Source organism: Typopeltis vanoorti, chromosome 17, assembly GCF_054136105.1.
Source record: "Typopeltis vanoorti isolate ZY-2024b chromosome 17, IOZ_Tvanoo_1.0, whole genome shotgun sequence".
Taxonomy (NCBI): Eukaryota; Metazoa; Arthropoda; class Arachnida; order Uropygi; family Thelyphonidae; genus Typopeltis; species Typopeltis vanoorti.
This window is the reverse complement of record NC_143565.1, coordinates 96,086,715-96,110,150: the sequence shown is the minus strand read 5'-3', so window position 1 is coordinate 96,110,150 and position 23,436 is coordinate 96,086,715. Positions and strand designations below refer to the sequence as shown.

Genomic DNA, 23,436 nt, shown 5'->3' with positions numbered 1-23,436 from the left:
TGTTGTTGAACAAGTCTGTCATTCTACTTGCATCAGTAGTGCTGGGGTGCCATTCCAAACAAACAGACTGCACCTTCTCCCAATGGGATAAAACTTCTTTAATGGCAGCTATTGGCATCGGCCCTTTTTCCCTGCCATCCTCTTTTTCAGGTGAAATTCATCTTTCTCTCTCCTTTGTTTGTATGAGTCTTCATTTAAATACAAAATTAATAACGGAAAAACTCACATAAAAAGATTATTTAACAGTATAATTTTCGCCTGTGTGTCACAGGCATCTTCAGTACATTTTAAGCTCAAATTAAACAATAACTGACAATTCCAAAAAGCGCCACCTGAGTAGCTAGTGTAAGATAACTAAAAAGGTCAATAAATTTCCTAAAAAAAAAAAAATTATATATACAATAAAAAGTTAGGAAAGATTAGCAGAATTATAAAATACTATTTCCCATAAAGGGGATAGATGTAAACCATCAGATCTTAAGTTAGGAGAGTGAAGTAAAGTTTCACATGTTTCTTTATAAAGCTGTTCCCACGAGGAACCGACATTTGTGAAGGACTTTTGTCTTTTTCCAATGAACTCTATGTCTAGTGATGATGGCATGTTCTGCAAGTCCAGACTGTTCAGGTTCAAGGTATTGAATATAAGGTTGGTTCTTCTAGCTGAATAGAGGCAGATCTTCCTGTTTGTCCGAAACAAGAAAAATTAGGAATGAGTTTCTTCCACGATGCACGAAGGGCTCCCTGTGTCACTCCATTCCAGGCAGTTTTAATAAAGGAAATGGCATGGAGAATGTTGAACTCAGTCTTGCATAAGTCCTTCAGTGTCTTGTCAGAAGAATGAGTCGCGTCGAAAAGCAGAGAGCAAACAGACAAGTAAGTCAACTACGTGCAGCCGCAAACTTGACTTACTTGTCTGTTTGCTTACTTGGGAAAAAGGATTAAAAAACCTAGCTTATAAAATTGCTTGGTATCTTTAACATAATATATACCCAAGGTAAAAAAACTTTCTACATATTACTCTCATCCTGAGATTTTTATTTAATGAGGTCAAAGCACCTTATGGCAACTTGTTTAGGTAAAATATTTATAAGCTCTGTATTACTTCACTCTTGGCATTTTTTAGGTCTGGCTCCCACTGACAAGACCTCAATAAAGGTCGAAACCGGTACGGGTAGTGACCATTACCTTAATGCATAGCATCATACATTTCTGCAAGGAAATGTGCTTTGCATTAGGGGAAAATTCTAAGGAAAGTGATCAGAGCTTGCTCCACCTTTACCACGAGTGGCCTAGTGTTGCACTACGTGCAGCCGCAAACTTGACTTACTTGTCTGTTTGCTTACTTGGGAAAAAGGATTAAAAAACCTAGCTTATAAAATTGCTTGGTATCTTTAACATATATATATATATATATGTGTGTGTGTGTGTGAACATTTTTTGTTGTTCCAACACTCTTCCAGCTGCTTTCTGGTGTTCTAATTTCATGAAGTTTTTTTTTTTTTACTTCAAGTAGTACTGAGGTAGAAAAATTTTACCTTAATACTGATTGCAATCCTCTTGAATATATTCTCTGTTCTGCCACTGCATATCTTATTTCAAAATTTTTAATTTTTCTGAGTAATTACTCTAGACATCAAGAATATTCTTATTTTGAATTTTATGTCACCTTTACTAAATCTCCAGATGCCTGTGTGATATTTTCCCTCCACCATTTCTGCATTTTTTAACAGCTTCCAAAACGTTTTTTAATCTTTATGATATTTTATTCTGCATTTTTCTCAGTCTTCTCATGTCATTCGTGTGTGTGTGTGTGTGTGTGTGTGTGTGTGTGTGTGTGTGTGTGTGTGTGTGTGTGTGTGTAGACATAACTTAGCTGTGTACATTTTTTACTGTATTCTCTAAGGAGACATGCTTATTCTTTTGCAACAAACATTCAGTATGAGTCTTCATTTCCTTTTATCTTCTTGAGTCTGCCACAAAGTTCTTATTTATTTCTTATTTTTTTATTTTAATCCTTGGATACAACTTTATTGCATGCCAGATTGTTTTGTATTGCCAAGTGGTTGGTGTATCTATATGAGTTTGAATCACACTGTGTGCATGGATGTTTAGTAAATACTGTCAAGTGCAAGATGGATTTCATCACCTAGTGTGAAACCACTACACTGCTTATGAAGCATGATAAATTTTTATCATTTTCCAGAACCCCTGCTCTAGAGTCCAAATGTTTGGACTCTAGAGCAGGGGTTCTGGAATATCTAATTCAGTGGTTCTTAACCTTTTCGAAGTCATGGAACACTTTTGATTATAGCAAAAATTTGTGGAACACCAAGAGCATTAGGGTCATAAAACTAACAATAAAAATATGCATGGAGTTGAGAAACCGAGTTCACACAAATATGATGTTGAAAACTGTAACAAAATTTTCAGTGCCCTTGTAGAGAGAGTTGGGTATTCGGCTTGGACAAAAATCCAAAATTCCTCAAGAGTTATTTCAGAGAATTGAGTACGATCCGTTGACAAAGTAATTTTTCTTATTCTTGTAACGAAAATTCACAACTTGATGTATTAACTGTGCCAAATGGATTTCGTATCCAGTCATAATTATGTGTATTTAAGGAAGGAAAGTAACTTGAAATCTTTTCTTTCAGTATTGTTAATTGTTCTGTTATAATGAAAATAATTCCCTCGATATGTTTATTCAGAGTAGCCCATTATACTCAGAACTGTGTCATGTGACATCTTTCACCGGGGGAACACTTGTAACCAGTTCGCGGAACACAAGTGTTCCAGGGAACACTGGTTAAGAACCACTGAATCTAATTCTTTGTATTACTGTTAAAAACAGTAATACAAAGTTCTTAGTGAAGTGAAAAGTGGTATAATAGTTAATACTACAGTTATCCCTAAATACAACAATCTTATTGCCGAATGGGAAAACTTTTAATGGTGCAGACAGGGGCGCGCTGGCCATATGTGTAATATGTGTGACACACACAGGCGCCAAAGAGGAGGAAATACTTTAAAAAAAAAAAACTTTTTTTAAGTGATTTTTTATTGGAGGGAAGGGATAGGGGCACCAACTAAAGTTTTGCACACAGGTGCCGGACACTACTGGCGCGCCCCTGGGTGCAGACTGATGACCGAACTGGAGTGAAAACAGAACAGCTCATACACAATACGTTGAAGATTTTAATGACTACCTGTTTTCTCATTGTGAGGATTACACTACAATTATAAAAATCATAATCATGCTATGCATACATAAATACTTCACTCAACACAAAAAATGAACAATCTGAATAATAAATATTACTTGAAATATTTCAAGAGGTAACTTAAGGATCAAAGTTAGATAAATGGAAACAGATTTTCATTTGGCCTATAAGGATGCAGAGAACAAATCAGAGTTTCTGATCTAATTTCCAATACTTACCTTGTCATGGTGCATCCTGCCAATTGTATACACCTAGACACCGAATGAATAAATACTGGCTGGCAATTTGGAACCTAACTGAACAAATCTATATTCTTAAATGGGTAGAAAGGCTTATGTCTTGGAAGTTCATGTTTGATTTATTTTGTTTTAATTCACAACATAAGAATAATAAGATAATAATATTTAATTTATTTGCTGATATTTTGCTTCTGTTATACCCAGCATCTTCATAGCACAAAGAACAGTTTGTCACAGTATGTGATGATGATGAAGAATTAAAAAGTTCAGACATAATGATTAGTGTCAATATTACTTTGCTATTCACCAATGTACCATTAACTGAGATCCTTAATTTGTTAAAGTCACATTTCTCCATGGACACAGTTGAGTTAATCAAATTTACAGTACATGATGGTTATTTCATATGGGAAAGGATGATATACAAACTACCAGATTGGACAGCCATGGGCTCACCCCTTTCTACATAGAACACTTAGAGAACCAAGCAGCCATTCTCAAACCAGTGGTTAAGTTGTGCTATGTTGATGATGTGTTTGCTATTTGGCCACATGGTCCGGACACATCAGATACATTTTAAGCATTTAAATAGCCAGCACTCTAAATAATCCACTTCACAATGGAACATGAATTTAACAACTGTCTGCCCTTCCTAGATACACTAGTCAAATGCCTTTTAATACTTTATCTTTTTCTGCTCATAAAAAACCCAAACACATACTGGAAGATATTTGCACAAACAATCACATCATCATCCAGCTCAATAATATGGTATCCTAAAAACACTAACTCACAGAGCCAGAGCTATTTGTTCCAATGATAATGCTCTTAACACTGAACTCTCTTACCTATGCTGCCACACGTTTTTGGTCAATGGCTGTAATCCACACACATTAAAAAAAAACAAAAAAACTAGATGTTCCAAGGTCCTTAAGGGTCAAAGCTGTATAACAGAGAAGAGACCTCCACATAGCCCTTAAAGGAATATGGGGAACCGAACAGGACCTTCTGACTCTGTTCTGATCCAATCCTCACCTTCTCATGGTGCACCCTGTTAGGTATCTACCTGGATACTGAGCAAATGAGGATGGGCTGGCAATTTAGGATTTAGCTGACCAAACTGTATTCTTATTGGCTTAAAACACAATATAAAATGATGGTACAACATGACATAACCATGTTGGCTGGAGCGTCACCTGGTTAAACAAGGCCTCCATTGTTTTCACAAGGGAACCAGGGCAAACAGCGAAAAGTCAGCTACTTGGACAAATCCTGAAATACACCCCGAGCAAACATTACCAGAGTACAAGATCAGTACTATCAACATAAGAAGGAATGGCAAAGAAATGGAACTAGCTGAGGAATTGGATAAGTATCAGATCAATGTAATCAATGTAATGACAATCAAGGAAAAGAAGGAGTAGCTATAGTATTCAAAACTAAATACGACACTAATTTTCTCGAATAGAAGGCAATATCAAGTAGAGTAATGTGGGCAAATATCAGAATGGGGAACTAGACAATGGAACTTATTTGTGCCATTGTCTAATTCCCACAGAAGGTTCTACTAAGGTAGAAGTGGAGGAATTTTTTGAGGTGTTAGAGCAAGCAACTGACACAATGTAAAGGGAAAAATTAATCCTTGGTGGGGATGTAAATAGCTAAGTAGGAAATGACTCTCAGATATACAAAAATATTTTGGGAAAGTTTGGAGAAAAGAGCAAAACAAGCTAAGAATAACGGCAAATATCTGTTGGATTTCTGCTCAGGACACGGACTAGTTATTACTAACACAATATTACAACATAAAAATGTGCACAAATTCACATGGAGAGAAGAGGCAAGGAAGAAGAAAAGTTTCACTGACTATGTTATTGTTGATAGTGATGTTTTCTCACTGGTGCAGGACACTAGAGTGTACAGAGGATTTGAAATTGGAAGTGATCACCATTTAGTCTTGAGGGAATTTCATATTGAAAAGTAGAACATATAAGAAAGTTTAAACGCAAAATTAAAAGTTTTGACGCTCTCAGATGTGAACTGTGGACTAAAATACACAAATATTATTCAAGAAAAAAAAAGAAAGAATTTGAGAAGAGGAATCAAACCTCAGAGATTCGGTGACAAGCCATGAAAAAAACATTGATTCAGCCAGAGAGGCATGTGGTGAGGTTGTCTGCAAGAATAGAAAAATCAGAACTCCATGGTGGACACAGGAAGTTAAAGAGGCAGTGAAGGAAAAGAAGAAAACATATCAAAGGTTCATGGCAAATAAGTCAGCATGTGTTCTTAGAAAATAAAGAGACAAATGTAAGAAAGCTAAACAAAAGTAATGGGAAGACTTTGACAAGAATATGGAAATTAAATATCGGGAAAGTGGAAAAAATATTCTCGCGGCTGTTGAAAAAGCTCCAAAATGGAGAAAAGGGTGCTGTTAAGGGAATTAAAAGTGATAAAGGTGACATGGAAATGGGAGAAAAAGATATCGTTGAGATATAGAGTAATTACTATAAAAAATTGCTAAATGAAATAAGCAGTAACAGCACAGTGGTAAAAAACACTCAACAGGCATGCAATCAGGAATAACTATCCATAGTTAAAGTAAAAAAGCCATCAAATCCTGAAAGGTGGAAGGGTAGTAGGAGTAGATGATATTCGACCAGAAATGCTCAAGTATGGAGGTATAAATGTCCTAGAGTAGCTGCACTGGATAGTTCAGAAGGCCTGGACAGAGGGAGGAATTCCCGATGATTGGAGTAGAGCTCTCATAGTACCCATATATAAAAAGGGAAATAAAACCGAATGTGAGAATTACAGAGGTATTTCCCTACTGAGTGTTCCTGGTAAGATATATGCAAGTATACTTGAGAAATGGTTGAGAAGAATTGTAGAAGAAAAGCTTGGTGAAGAACAAGCTGGATTCAAGCGAAATAGAGACTGTCAGGATCAGATTTTCACTTATGACAAGTAGTTGAGAAATCATGGGAATATAACAAAGATCTGTATTTAAGTTTTGCAGATCTGGAAAAGGCATATGACAAGGTGCCAAGAGAAAAGCTATTCAAAATGCTACAGTTGTATGGTGTCGATGAGGCATTATACTAAGCAATACTTAGTCTTTATTTGAGTTGTAAGTCAGCAGTTAGAATTAAAGGAAGTACAGCAAGATGGTTTAATGTTAAATCTGGTGTCAGACAAGGATGTACATTATTCCCTCTGTTATCCATTATCTATATGGATTACATCATGACGGAAAGTGGTATTAAACTTGATATCAAAATTGGAGATGTTAATCTCAGCTCTTTACTTGATGCAGATAATGTACTTCTAAATAAATCCAGTATAAGTTTGCAAGATTCCCTGACTAAATTTGAATAATTGTTCTAATAAATTTGGTATGAAAATCGGCAATAGCAAGACAAAGACAATGAAAATAGGCAGAAGCATTGAAAATATCAACTACATTGTGAATGGAGAATCTATAGAACAAGTACAATATTTCAGCTACTTAGGCATGATTTTTAGTGAAGATGGTAAATAAATTAAATATGGAAATAGACAACAGAATCAACAAAGCTGGTAGGAAGTCAACAGAATAAATTTATATGGAATAAGAGAGAAATTAGTCAAAACACTAAATCAGCTGTATACAAGACAGTGTTCAAATTCTGAGAGCTGGATTAGAAAGGATCTGAGAGCCAAATTAGAAATACAGGGTGTTCGGGATAAATTTGACAGTTTCGTAAGGAAAAAGAAAATCTTCTTTGTATCTATTAAATTTAATGAATTGACAAAAAACATTACAGGCAGAGTTAATTACAATACTATCAACAAGATTTACTCAAAATAACCACCATTAGCATCGATCACAGCTTCAATCCTGCTTCGGAACCTCGAACAAGCTGATGCTACAGTCTCCCTGGGAAGGGCCGCAAAAACTGTTTTAATTTTATCCATTAACTGGGCTTTTGTATTACTGGAAGTGCGATTGGTGTCTTTTTCAACTGCGCCCCATACAAAATAATCCATGGGGTTAAGGTCTGGGGAGTTTGGAGGCCAAACATTTGGACTGGTGAAGTCGTAGAAATTTTCAGACAACCATTTTTGACTTTTCCCAGAGGTGTGGCAAGGGGCCGAATCCTGCTGCCATACATACGGCCTACCATTGGCTACCCCTTGTTATCCAGGGCTTGACTACAGTGTTTAGCAACTCCACGTAGCCATCTGAAGTCAACCTGAGGCCCTCTTGGAAAAAATGCGGAGGCATCACATTGCCTTCAGAGGATACACATCCGAAAACCATCACAGTTTGGGGAAATTTAGTCTGCATGGGATCTTTCTTCTTGCTACATCCTCGTAGTCACCATTGCAAGTCTCTAGTTCATGCCTGATTGTTTTTACTGTATTCAGGGAGCATTGGGCAGCAGTCGAAATATCCTTATTTTGATGGCCGGCACGAATCATCATGATACAAGTTATTCTCTTCCATGATTCAGGTGGGTTCCAGCTATCCATCCTTTCTGACATCTTGTATATGAATGAAGAAGGGTCCAACCTTTTAAATGAAGAGAAGTGTGTGTTAATACATGTAACTTATGGAAAAATATAATTAATTATAAATATGTCAAATTTATCCCGAACACCCTGTAAAATGCTTCACCAAAGACTAGAGACCACAGAGTCCTGAGAAAAATTAGGGGCATGAACAGATGACATCAATTTTAATATATTAAAAATGAGGATATTAGGAAAGAACTTAACATTGTTAACATCCAAGAATGTGTTAACAGAGTTAATCTCAGGTGGTATGGTCACAACAGAATGTGAGAGGAAAGATTAGAAAAACAAGTGTTCTCTGCCAGGTTGGCAGGAAAAAGACCCAAAGGAAGACCAAGGTATAGGTGGAGTGATACAATAAGTGCCTTAGAAGATATAAATATAAGATCAGATAATGTTAGAGTCTTGACAGGCAACAGACTGATTTGGAGGAAAATTGTAGATAGGAAGTTAGTAATGATGTAAGTTTTCATGTAGTACTATTATATCCTCTACATTCCTAGAGGGTACATGTCAGGAATTTGATGATGATGACTAAATGTTCCCCCAAAAAATCCCCTTTGTCACTAAATACACAAGAATATAGCAGAACTGTTGCCATCCCATACATTCGGGGTAAATCCAAAAAGATATCCACAGTGATTAATAAATATCAGCTCCTCACCATTATAGCAAGTCAGGATTAGCAGCCATGCCTCTCGAATACCCCTTCATACAAGATCCACTGAAAAAAAAAAAAAAAAAAAGTACTACACAGAAGTCATTGTAAGTCAGAGAGACTGTTTTTGAAATCAGCAGCAGCTTTAAAGCATTCTCCCAAACCCTCAAAAAGCATGGCGAAATCAATTTACCAAAAATCTAGGAGACAGTCATTTTAAGATCAAATTAATACTTGTTAACTCTCTCCTTATCCAACAACAAATGGTGCCAATTAAGACTTTAGTTCCTTATGTTGTCCATTACAATTTTTAAACCTGTCCTACTATTAACTATTTACCGTTGTTCGTGTACTGTGATAAACTGTTCTTTGTATTCTGAAGATACTGGGTATAACACCAGTGAAATATCAGCAAATAAGTTAAATAAATATTAATTATTTATTTATTATTCCTGTGTTGTGAATTACAGCCATTAAAATAAATGAAATGCATTCTGAATTGACTTAAACTATCATGCTGGTTAGAGTGGTGCTTGCTTAAACAAACTCTTATTATTTTTGGAAGGATGAGCAATGTTAAGTCAGATAACTCTGACTAATAAACTTAATTTAAATTCAACATCAACAGAAATGAAGAAAGGCACCATCTATGATTAATGTATTACCTCTAAACAAACTTCCAGAAAAATTAGTTAAAAGTGGTTGGAACATTGTCTTAAATAATGCCAGTTTAATTTTTTTTTTTTTTTTTTTTTGCTTATTTCTCTTTTATTTCATATACATTTACTGAAATGGCTACTCATGCTTTGCATATTCTGTCTTTTTTCATATTGTCACCTCTGCTAAAAATTGTGCCTTAATAGCTGAAATATTTTATTTTAGCTCTTCTATAGGTTCTCCATAGGGAATGCAGCTGATGTTTCCATGTTCCCACCCATTTTTAGAGTTTTTCCTTTTATATTGCTCATATCCATACCAAATTTGCTACTGCAATTATTGTTATTCTCCTAGTTAGGAGAATAGCACCATCTGCCCAAAGTAATGAGTTTATTTGAATATTTCCAGCGTTGATGCACATATGTGAATAAGAGCAGAGATGGTATACTCTCATGTCTTACAACTGATTTTACATCTAACACATCTTCATTGCATCCTTCAGCAGTTAAAAAACTACTGACTTATAACAGTTGTGTATAATGTCCTATTTGCATCACATACAGTGGTTTGAATACACAACTTTAATCTTAGTACCTTATAATGTGCATTTTCCAAAAACTTAAATACAGATCCTTCTTAAATTAAAGATGCCAAGAAATTATATACTTGGTTTAATCCTTTATTCAAGTGTAAGCAAACAAAGTTTGTACCTGAAGTAATTTCAGGACTGGGCAACTCATATATAGAGGGTAATGACTTCAGATCACTTGCCATAGTATCCCATAATGTGAAGCAAATATCCTTAAGGACATGTATGATGCTATGCATTATAGGAAGGGTCACTATCCAAACCCAGAAGTGATAGCAAGGTTGAAATAATGGAAAAGTCATATTTCCATATACGAGTAGCCAAAAGGTGTCACACTTTATTACTAAAATACTTTGGATTAGAGATAAGCAAGGGTTGTCATGAAAAAGTAGGAGAGCCCTGTTCACGTTTCTGGTGAGTCGAACTCTAAAGATGCATTTTTACAATTTCTGTAACATCTCCACATACTGTTTCAAAATGAGAATGGAGCCTTATTCCAAAAAGTCCACAAGCAAGATCTTATCTTTGTTTCATAACAAGGATGCCATGATTGGCTACAGAAGGCTGTCTTTTAAATTTCTTCAAGTTCAGTGAACTTAGATGGAAATGATGCCATCCAATCAAATATCACTTCATTTCAGGATCATAATGATGAACCACATGTTTCATCACCTGTGACTATGTGTGACAGGTAATCATCACCCTCATTGTCATTATGTGGAAGTAGTTCTGCATAGATAACTTTCTGGAATTTGTATTCATTGTTAAGCATTTTCATGATCCACTGTACAAAAACCCTGTTGTAGCCGAGGTCGAAACCATTAGTTTTCTGATATCAAGGTTGTACAATTCGCGAGTTGTGATGCAATAATTCTCTTGATCAATGTGACTTTTACTGTCTGTTGTCACTGCCATCACTTGGTAGCTGCTTCAAGACTTGTGTCTGATTTTGGTTTCATTACTCTTGAACTGTCTGACCCAGCATCCAACTGGAATGGTGTCATCTCCATAGGATTCACATCTTCCAAGTAAGGATTCAATCACTTCTCTGCTTTATATATGCATATAACAGCTGCCATCTTTCTGACTACTTGTGTTGCACTCATGTGACTGCTCGCAGCTCACAGAAAAATCATTGCAAATTTAAAGTAATAACACTAAAAATAGTATAACAAAATAGAAAATTAAATTTTCTTAAGAAATTATCAAGAGATGACTGAATAGTGGCTGTTTCTTCTCTTCATAAATCTCTCGATAACAGCCATGTATTTCTCGTTGGACTTTTGAGGGAAACGGATATACCATGATACTTTTGGATTTTGCTATGGATCTTGGAGTTTTAATAGACAGGAAGTTGATGTTCAAGGACCATATAGCAAAGATTGCAAATACAACTCAGTGAGAGAATAATTGTAATGCTGAAACAAACCTTGATATGTAAAGATAAGGGAGTCAATTTGCCTTAATAAGACCTGACTTGGACTATTGTGAATAGGTCTGGTCTCCTATAGTTTTTCTAATGATTCTGATACAGTGGAGAAAGTGCAAAGAAAAGTGTTAAAAATGATATCAGGATTGTGGAATATTGATTATGAATACAGACACTAGCAAACAGGAGAATGAGAGGAGATAGAATTTTTTCTCTCATAGAGTGATGCATGATTGGAACGGATTGCCATTAGATGTGATGTGTGTGTGTGTGCAAGTAATGTGAGTGAATTCAAGAACAGGTATGACAGCTGGTGCAAATAGTATGGCCTCCCTCGATGAGTTCCTCACTCCCTCTTAATAATAATATTAACTAAATTAATTTTCAAGTATAAATTGAATTATAACTTACCGTCCATAATTGTTACGTTTTCCATATGCACTCCTCCCATATGTATCAAAATTGTTCCTGTATGCTTGAGAGCCAAACCCTCCTGGAAAAGAAACATTGGATATTATTAATGATAAATCTCCTTGAGTTACTGAATTATTGTAGTAAGTTAACAGTGATATATCTACCACATTAAAGCTTAAATCTCCCTCACACTCTTTGCATCCTCAATGCATTCAGGTTGATTCTACTAACGCATTCAGTGCATTTCACTAACCTCCACTACTCTCCATGTAAAAAAAAAATTGAATTAAATTTACTCAAAATATATAATGAGACATTTCTTAAATTAAATATTCTATTCTATGTTCCTGGGCATCTACAGATGCCATATGGTCACTCCGATGCTCGGTGATGTGCCACACCAGACCGTGGCATGTAGCCCTGTTATTTCCTTTTCTGGCGGCCTCAACTCTCTGAAGATCAGTCACTCCACAAACACCATCCATCCATCTCATTGATGGTCTACCCCTTCCTCTTTTTCCAGGAACTTTACCTTCTATTACTGTTCTGAGAAGTCCCCCTTCCATCCTTTCTATGTGTCCAAAATATTTTAACTTTCTTCTGTCAATATCCTTAAGGAGCCTTAAAATTCTACTGATCTTTTCTAACACCCATTCATTTGTACGCCTTTCAGTATATGATATCCTCAACAGCCTTCTGTAACACCACATCTCAAAAGCAGATATCCGTTTCTTATCTGACTCCTTTAGGTTCCAAATCTCAAATCCATAAGTCGCTGTTGGAAAAACAACTGCATCCAAAATCCTCAACTTTGTTCCCATGGAGATAGATCCATCCTTCCAGATTTTAGACAGGTCTCTAACTATTGTTTTAGCCATTCCTAACCTTCTTTTGACATCTTCTAAACAGCAATTCTTCAGATTAATAATGGATCCTAGGTACTCAAACTTGCTGACTTTCTCGATTCTTTTTCCATTAAGGTAAACTTGTTTCTCAAGAGCTTTCCTGCTTGTATTTCCTTTGAGAACCATAATCTTTCTCTTGCTAGGATTTAGTTGAAGTCCTCTGTTATATTACTGATCTTGTTAATTATGTCAAGAATTTTTCCAGTTCTTCCACAATACTGTATCATCAGCATACCTCAGATTACTGATCAATCTACCTCCTATACTAATTCCTGTCTTGAGCTTATCCAATGCATCATGCCCTCCATATACAGGGTGTTCGGGATAAATTTGACATATTTATAATTAATTATATTTTTCCGTAAGTTACATGTATTAACACACACTTCTCTTCATTTAAAAGTTTGGACCCTTCTTCATTCATATACAAGATGTCAGAAAGGATGGATAGCTGGAACCCACCTGAATCATGGAAGAGAATAACTTGTATCATGATGATTCGTGCCCGCCATCAAAATAAGGATATTACGACTGCTGCCCAATGCTCCCTGAATACAGTAAAAACAATCAGGCATGAACTAGAGACTTGCAATGGTGACTACGAGGATGTAGCAAGAAGAAAGATCCCTAGCAGACGATCTGATTGCGTTCGTACAGCAGAATTCCTCGCAAATCTGCAGGAACAGGTGTTGAAGAACCCTGGCATTGGAATTCGGGCTTTGTTCGTGGAGTTGCTAACTGTAGTCAAGCCCTGGATAACAAGGGTAGCCAATGGTAGGCCGTATGTATGGCAGCAGGATTCGGCCCCTTGCCACACCTCTGGGAAAAGTCAAAAATGGTTGTCTGAAAATTTCTACGACTTCACCAGTCCAAATGTTTGGCCTCCAAACTCCCCAGACCTTAACCCCATGGATTATTTTGTATGGGGCGCAGTTGAAAAAGACACCAATCGCACTTCCAGTAATACAAAAGCCCAGTTAATGGATAAAATTAAAACAGTTTTTGCGGCCCTTCCCAGGGAGACTGTAGCATCAGCTTGTTCGAGGTTCCGAAGCAGAATTGAAGCTGTGATCGATGCTAATGGTGGTTATTTTGAGTAAATCTTGTTGATAGTATTGTAATTAACTCTGCCTGTAATGTTTTTTTGTCAATTCATTAAATTTAATAGATTCAAAGAAGATTTTCTTTTTCCTTACGAAACTGTCAAATTTATCCCGAACACCCTGTATATACTAAACAAGTGAGGAGAAAGTAAACATCCTTGCCTTACTCCTTTTCCAACCTGAAGCCAATCAGTCAATCCAACACCTGTTTTTACTGTGGCTTCTTGCTCCCTGTACAAGTTGGCTATCAACCAGATAGCATGTTGAGGAAAACCCATTCTTTTCATTACTTCCCACAGTTTCACATGCTCAACAGTCAAAAGCTTTAGAGTAGTCTAAGAAACAGAAATTACCAGAGGAAGTCTAAATTCTTTATACTTTTCTATGATCTGTCTAAGGCAAAGGATCTGATCTCTGGTGTCCTTATCTTTCCTAAAACCTGCTTGTTCCTCGGGCATCTCTGTCTCAACTTTGGCCTCAATCCTATTTAGCATGATCTTGAATAAAATTTTGCTTGCATGAGATATTAAACTAATAGTTCTATAGTTCTTGCACATCCTCATATCACCTTTCTTATGCAGTGGTATGAAAACCAACTTCTTCCAGTCTCTAGGCCATGATCCTGTCTTAAATTAAATGGCACCTGGAAATCTCTAATAAAATATTTTAACATGTCAGATTTCAATTTTTCCAACAATTACTTCCAGTCTTCATTTGATGACAGCTAATGTAGGTCATGAGACTTTGCATCAATGTTTAAGGATGAATTTATTTTCTTTTAAACTGATTTTTTCAATGTTTGGAAAGCTTTGTTGTTATCGATTTTAATACGAGTTTTTTTGCACTAATTATAATCCTCAAAGAAGCCAGTAGTGTTTAGTATGAGTGAAACTAGTTGATACATGTTTCAAATTTAATGACTAATAAAAAAATCCTTGTTAATCTTCAATTATAATAAACTATTACGTAGGTCCTATTACGACTCTCTGTATCCCCCAAATTGTGCTTCCGAATTACACCCATCCTAAAATCTCTGCTTTTCTACTTGTCCAGCATCAATCCTACAGCAATGGCAATAGATCTATATTCAGGTTATTCCAAAAAAAGAATGATTAAAGTCAGGGTGGATCATCACAATGCCTTCACTTCAGTTCTCTCAAAAATTATACAGTGAAGGACATCAACAGCCCATTTTTTTCACATCTGGAGATCTAGCAACTAATCAGTAAATAGCAGTAGTGTGGATTCCACCTCTATTCTCAAATTGCACAATATATAACCTATGATCACCTCCACCTTTAGGTTTGGAAAAATCATCTCATCATTATTGACATTTCCAGGGCATTTGACTGAGTTTGGAACAAATTCCTGCTCATATAAACTATCATCATCATATGGTTTCCTCCTACTCTGCAATTGGGTTGTCAGTTCCTTCTGTTGTTAATAGCTATATGCCATAGTAGATGGATTCCCAAATGACAGAAGATTCCAGAATCAATATTTTCACTGATTGTCTCCAGGCTATAAATGACATTCTCTCATTCACCACAAATCCTACTCATAGCTTTGTGATAATAACACACCCCATTCCTCTTCTTCATTTCAGAAACTCTGTGGTGCCCAATGATTCTGAGCTTCAGGATTTTTCATAATTAATACCTCAGACCTGAACTCCTTAGGATTCTTCAGTGGGAAAGAACAACCTTGTGAACATCAGGACTACCAAAATGCAGTGCTGTTTACTGCTTGGCTTGCAAGAAATCTTCACCTGGATGATACACCTTTGCAAAACGATCACTCATCAGCTGAACAATTCTTTTGCCTCTGTCACCTTCCTATCATCTTGCAGAGGTTAAAGTCATTCTCCCATACTCACTTTTTCTCTTACTTGCTACACAATGAAAAAACTCTTTTGGATTTACCCTGACCTGCTTAGCTAATTTTCTCTCATAATCTGACGTGGCCTTTCTTACCAGACTAGTCATCCTTCTTGCTTGCACTCTGTACTGCTCGTGAGCATGCTGATCACCCTTTCCCTCCAGAGTGTTTTCTTTTTTTGCAGCTCCTGCTTTATATCTCTACTCATTCACTTAATCCCCCACTTGGTTTATTCTCCTGACCTTGGATATGCAGTCTGATACTGCTTCTCAAACAATCTCTGACCACTTCCCATGCACTGCTGACTTCCTTGTAGCTTCTCAAGCCACGGCACTGCTCCAAATGCCTCCTAAGTCTGTCATAATTACCAGCTTTATAGTTCAACATAAATTCTTTCTTGAAAGAGAATTCCACATGTTTAGCAACTTCTCAGAACAAGACTGCATGATCACTTTCCACAACTGAAAGAAGTGTCTACCTTGGTTATGTATATATATCTTCTGATGCTATTACCAGATCCAACACTCTCACACAACTAGTTTGCTCTAAATTCAGGATTTTCACCCCACCTACAAGCACATAGGTTGTGAGGCCACACGCAATTTACAGACAAAAAATACTGTTGTTGGTGGTGATGATGATGATGGGAGGTAAAATGCATTGATGGTAGTAATGTCATGTGCAGGTGGAGAAATAAGAAGTAGGGAAAACAGAGAGACGTGTGAAGAAGAGTAGAGTGGAGTGTCCTCCCACAATGCATCCTTGGACTCCTTGGAGGTGTCATGTGATAACAACAACATGTTGTTTCAGGCAATTATTTCTTAGTAATGTATAAATTCCACTTCCATCTTTCCATGCCTCCCTCTGATTTTGCATACCTATTCTTCCTTTTACTTACTAGACAGCAAAAGAATTCACTCCCTATTCGGATAATTTCTTTTCATATTCTAATTTTGCCGTCTCACCATAGATGTCACTCTCCTGTCCAGATATTATCATCCACAACATATTCTTTTTGTAGTACTCAGTTAAAGTTTTTATCCACTTATCTTCCATGTTATTTATTTTCTTAATGATGGGGATGCAGTCAGGTGTAATCTCTTTCATGCAGTTTGTTGAGGTACTGCTTCTAGCTGTTTTTTCACTTTTTAATCAAATCTCCCACGTGATTTCCCACCTCTAAACTAAAAAAAAAGCAGGATCGTTAGAATTAATTGGAAGCTTTAATAGCCACTTTATTCATAGACAGTTTATTATTTCTCTCTAATGGCTAAAACAACAATGATTCAAGAATACTCAGATTGGATTCTTGCACTGATTCCTTCCATTACATGTTGGTTAAGTAATTATCCCTAAGTAATTTTATATGTTCCCTTTCTCACATGCTTTCACTTTTCTCTTCATTCTAAATATCACATACTGAAATGAACCATAATGATTTTAACTATGGGGTGATTCATAAGGTTAATTTGCTTATTCAGTTCACAGTCCACTTCACACAACCCAAGTTTATAGCAGCATCCAACTATGTCTTTAGTCACGTTAGTCTCTATCTATTCTAGTTGGATTCAGTTGCTCATTATAATCATTTACAATACTTTGGCACCCTTCCTATCCTTATAATTAAATTTAATGGAATACATCACAGAGAAAGAATTAAACAACAGGTTCAATCGTTTTGATATTTCCTCTCTGTCACAGAGACATCTTTGGGAATTCAATATTAAAACTGTAATAACACACATGCACACACACAAGAAAAAGTGGAAGAAATTAGACTATTTTGAGCCTTAAGTCCTATGAGAGGCACCCTATATGAGTACTGTTGGCCAGCCTTAGCTGTTGGGTATGAGGCTTAAGAATTAAAGTTTCTCCAATCTTGGAAAATATAACACAACCATATTTATTTAGATTAGGCTGGTTTTGAAAATCTGCTGCTGATACTAAAAATAATCTTTCAAGTTTGTATTTGATGTGATGAAGCAAATAGTTATTTCCCCATCTGATCCTGTGCAAGGTATCCAAGGCATGGTCAGCTACAGCTGACTGACCACACTTGAAGTGACAGATCTCCAAGTTTAACCATAAAGAAAAATAATCTCTTCACTGCTTTCAAACCTCAATTGAAGCTGTCCTCACTTCTCTGCTGTCCTAAGGATTCTCTTTCTCCCCTCTTTGTTCCAGGTGTTTGTATGTTTTTGCAATCATATTATGGTCAAACCATTTCTGTCGACATCCCTTTGGGTAAGAAATACATCTGCTCCCACAACTATGGTCACTCGGGGCTAGCTGATCATGGCTTGGATACCCATTCCATCTGATCCTTGCACAGGATTCAATAAAAAACAACTAGTGTGCTTCATCATAGCAAATACAAACTTGAAACACTTTTCAGAATCATGAGCATAATTTAAAAAAAAAAAGCCTAATCTAAATAAGTATGGCTATGTTAAACTTCCCAAGATTTGGGAAACTTTAATTCTTAGGCCACCCAACAGCACCAATAGGATTTAAGGTTCAAAACAGTCTAATTTCTTTCTTATTGTTGTGCATGTTATTACAATTTAACATTGTATTCCTGAAGTTATAAATAAACCTGACATCAGGGTGCTTAAGGGTCAAAGCTGTTTAACTGAGAGGAGACCTCCACATAGCCTTAAAAGGAATACAGAGAACCGACCAAGGCTTCTAACCTAATGTCCAATCCTCACCTTCTCGTGGTGCACCCTGTTGGGTATCTACTTGGATACTGAACGAATATTGGGCTAGCAATTTGGGATTTAGCCGACCAAATTGTATTCTTATTGGTTAAACCAAAATAAAAAATGATGGTACAACATGACTAAAATTTCATGCCGGCTGGGGCGTCGCCTGGTTAAACAAGGCCTCCGTTGTTTTCGCCAGGGAACCAGGATGAACAGCAAAAAGTCAGCTACTGCAACAAACCCGAAAACACACTCCAACTCAATATCACCAGAGTTCAAGATCGGTACTATCGACATAAGAAGCCTGAATCGCAAAGAAATGGAGCTAGCTGAGGAATTAGATAAGTACCAGATTGACAAAACAGGGGTAACTAAAACAAAAAAGACAAAAACTGGTGAGATCTTCTGAGCAATAAATACAAAATGTTATATTCGGGCAATGACAATCAAGGAAAATAAGGAGTAGCCATAATATTCAACACTAAATATGAGGCTAATCTTGAATGGCAGGCAGTCTCAAGTAGGGTGATATGGGCAAATATCACAATGGGGAACTGGACAATGAGACTTATTTGTGCCTATGGTTCTACTAAGGTAGAAGTGGAAGATTTTTTGGAGGCATTAGAAAAAGCAACTGACACAATGAAAAAGGAAAAGTTGGTCTGTGTTGGGGATATAAACAGCAGAGTAGGAAATGATTGTCAGACATACAAAAATATTTTGGGAAAATTTGGAGAAAAGAACAAAGCTAATAATAATGACAAATATCTGTTGGATTTCTGCTCAGGACATGGACTGGTTATTACTAATACCATGTTCCAACATAAAAATGTGCACAAATTCACATGGAGAGAAGAGGCTAGGAATAAGAAAAGTCTCATTGACTATGTTATTGTTGATATTGATGTTTTCTCCCTGGTGCAGGACACCAGAGTGTACAGAGGATTTGAAATTGGAAGTGATCACTATTTAGTCTTGAGCAGGATAAAATTGAATTTCATATTGAAAAGAATAACATGTAAGAAAGTTTTAAAGCGAATAAAAGTTGAGCAGCTCTCAGATGTAAACTGTAGACTAAAATACAGAAATATTATTGAAAAGAAAATGAAAGAGTTTGAGAACAGGAATCAAACCTTGGAGATTCAGTGGCAAACTCTGAAGAAAACATTGATTGATTGATTCTGCCAGAGAGGCATGTGATGAGGTTGTCTGCAAGGATAAAAAATCAGAACTCCCTGGTGGACACAGGAAGTTAAAGAGGCAGTTAAAGAAAAGAAGAAGGCATATCAAAAGTTCCTGTCAAATAAGTCAGCATGTGCTCTTAGAGAATGCAGAGACAAATGTAAGAAAGCAAAGCACTGTTAAAACTAGCTAAACAAAAGTCATGGGAGGACTTTGGCAAGAATATAGAAAATAAATATCAAAAAGGTGGCAAAATATTCTGGAGGTTGTTGAAGAAACTTAGGAATGGAGGAAAGAGTGCTGTAAAAGGAGTTAGAGATGATAAAGGTGACATGAAAACGGGAGAAAAAGATATCCTTGAAGTATGGAGTAATTACTTTGAAAAACTGCTAAATGAAACAAGCAGTGATGACAGCACAGTGGTAAAAAACGCTGACCAGGCATGCAGTCAGGAAGACATATCCATACTTGAAGTAGAAAAAGCCATCAATGGCTTGAAATGTGACCAGAAATGAGACCAGAAATGCTGAAGTATGGTGCTATAAAAGTCTTACAGTGGCTGCACTGCATAGTTCAGAAAACCTGGACAGAGGGGCGAATTCCCAATGATTGGAGTAGAGCTCTCATAGTACCCATATATATAAAAAGGGAAATAAAACTGAATGTGAGAATTACAGAGGTATTTCCCTACTGAGAGTTCCTGGCAAGATCTATGCAAGTGTACTTGAGAAACGGTTGAGAAGAATTGAGGAAGAAAAGCTTGGTGAAGAACAAGCTGGATTCAGGCTAAATAGAGGCTGTCAGGATCAGATCTTCACTTTATGACGAATAGTCGAGAAATCATGGGAATATAACAAAGATCTGTATTTAAGTTTTGTCGATCTGGAAAAGGCATATGACAAGGTGCTGAGAGAGAGAAGCTATTCAATATGCTACAGTTATATGGCATCAATGGAGCATTATATCAAGCAATACTTAGTCTTTATTTGAGTTGTAAGTCAGCAGTTAGAACTGAAGGAAGTACAGGAAGATGGTTTAATGTTAAATCTGGTGTGATACAAGGATGTACAATATCCCCTCTATTATTCATTATCTGTATGGATCACATTATGAAGGAAAGTGGTATTAAACATGATATCAAAATTGGAGATGTTAATGTCAGCTCTTTGCTTTATGCGGATGATGTTATACTTCTAAATAAATCCACTACAAGTCTGCAAAATTCTCTGACTAAATTGAATAACTGTTGTAACAGATATGGTATGAAGATCAGCAATAAAAAGACAAAGACAATGAAAATAGGCAGAATCACTGAAAATGTCAACTGTGTTGTGAATGGAGAACCTGTGGAACAAGTAAAACATTTCAGCTACTTAGGCACGATTTTTACTGAAGATGGTAAATTAAATATACAAAAGACAACAGATTCAGCAAAGCTGGTATGGTGGGAAGTCAATTGAATAAATTCATATGGAATAAGAGAGAAATTAGTCAGAACACTAAATTAGCTGTATACAAGACAGTGTTCAAACCAGTTTTAACTTATGGATCTGAGAGCTGGGTCAGAAGTAAAACACTTGACCAAAGACTAGAGACCACAGATATGAGAGTCCTGAGAAAGATTATAGGCATGAACAGATGGCATCAATGGCAATATTATATTAAAAACGAGGATATTAGGAAAGAACTTGACATTGTCAGCATACAGGAATGTGTTAGAGAGCTAATCTCAGGTGGTATGGTCACTTATAAAGAATGGGTGAAGAAAGATTAGCAAAACAAGTGTTCTCTGCCAGGTTTGCAGCAAAACGACCCAGAGGAAGACCAAGATATAGGTGGATTGATACGGTACAAAGTGCCTTAGACAATAGAAATATAAGATCTGATAATGTTGGAGTCTTGACAAGTAACAGACTGATTTGGAGGAAAATTGTAGATAGGTAGTAATGATGTAATTTTTTTCACGTAGTACTATCATATCCTGTACACTCCTTGAGGGTACATGGCAGGAATTTGATGATGATTTAATTATTTTTCTGCTGTATTTATTCCATTAAATTTAATTATGAGTGTAAACCAGCACCTAAGCCTAAATATGTCTTTCCTTGAATATGCTATACCATTACCTGCATCATTTTTGCATAGCTGTCAACTAGGTCATACTATAGCCAATAATTTTTTTAATGCTATTATGTTTGACAATACTAAGAATTCCTCGTCTTTATTCCTATGGTAATTATTGAACACACATACATAAATGAAAGGCAATCACCAGATTGATGAGATATTCAAGTCTTAAAACCCAATGTGTTCAAATAAGCAGCTTGCATTGATTCCTTTGGCCAATGCTGCATCCATCATAATATAATAAATTTAGTTTAATCCTTTTCCAAGTGTGAGCAAACAAAGTTTGCGCCTGAAAGTATCTTCAGGACTGGGGTAAGGTGATACAACACCAGGGCAACTCGTTGCAAAGGTGGAGCAAGCTACCAACACTCCTATCTTAGTATCTCCTATAATGCAAAACACATCTCCTTTCGGATATGTCTAATGTTATGCATTAAGGGAAGGGTCACTACCCTGACTAGTTTCGACCTTTATTGAGCTCTCTTCAGTGGGAGCCGGGCCCAAGTGGAGATACCAGTCAGAAGCATTAGCAAGGTCATCTCTACCTATAGAAGTTGCCAATTGGTGTGCCACCTTGACCTTGCTAATGCTTCTGACTGGTATCTCCACTTGGGCCTGGCTCCCACTGAAGAGACCTCAATAAAGGTCGAAACTAGTCTGGGTAGTGGCCCTTCCCTTAATGCATAACATTAGACATATCTGCAAGGAGATGTGTTTTGCATTATGGGAGATACTGAGATAGGAGTGTGGGTAGCTTGCTCCACCTTTGCAATGGAGTCACCCTGGTGTTGTACCACCTTACCCCAGTCCTGAAGATACTTTCAGGCGCAAACTTTGTTTGCTCACACTTGGATAAAGGATTAAATTAAATTTATTATATTCTAACCAAGTGAAAAATAAACTTTCAACTGCATCCATCACTTTTCTTGTCTGACAATATTAGTCCCATCATTCTTGGGGTCATCCCTTCTATATTATCATTCTCCTTCTCTTTGTTAGCATTATCACAATTTTGGCCACCCACCTTAAGATGTACATACAGGCATGCATGCAATCATCCTAACAAATATTTAGTTATCCTGTGGATGTTTGAACAACTTGATCTAACACAAATACATCCAGGTTCTACCTATCCTGTAAGAACAAATCTTTCTGACCATGAAAATCACTCTATACAACATCTGCATATCACTTCTCCCACAAAATTCCCAATATCTCCATCTCAGTTCACTCCTATTATATCTTGCCAAAACGTTTTTTTTTTTTCCCTTCATTATTTTCTCTAATATAATAATTATCTCCTTTAGTCATTTGCTCTGCAAAACACAAATCCAATCTTCCACCTCACCAATTACTTCATGTAACTTTTTCAAATCTTTGCACCCAGAAACATTCTTTCATTACATGTTAATCTGAATATACACCTGTTCATGGAATCACTGTACATCACCACATCATTTCTCACCCATTCCTGTTCTTTCACCCCCCCCCCCCCAAGAATACCTCATCGTGTTTCTTATTGCCCTAATTCTTACTAAGCGCTATTCTAATCTTTTGTTTATAATTATGAAGCACTTGTCAGAGCTGTGAAGAATTCTATTATCTTATCAATCATGCTCTTCTGCTTTCTCTGTAACATTCATAACTCTGACTGCAATTTCATCTGCATTCAACATCTTGCATTCCTGTCTATCTACTAATAGTAATAATAAACATTTCGAAGAATTCTCAGTATCATCTTCTTTTCCCAACAGACTGCCCACATTTGTCAATAA

At 36.5% G+C, this 23,436-nt stretch overlaps 1 protein-coding gene across 5 annotated transcripts in view; it reads right to left on the bottom strand.

Moving 5' to 3' along the window:
* The window catches only part of Ars2 (arsenic resistance protein 2), a 394,921-nt gene that overhangs the window by 4,182 nt on the left and 367,303 nt on the right, over nt 1–23,436 (bottom strand). For 4 of the 5 annotated variants that reach the window (XM_090407029.1, XM_090407033.1, XM_090407031.1 and 1 more), the window contains one exon: nt 11,759–11,840. In XM_090407029.1, the coding sequence (XP_090263155.1) occupies nt 11,759–11,840 (82 nt within the window). Of the gene's footprint in view, nt 1–8,678; nt 8,739–11,758; nt 11,841–23,436 lie in introns of all 5 variants that reach the window. The other variant, XM_090407032.1, reaches the window with a different exon arrangement.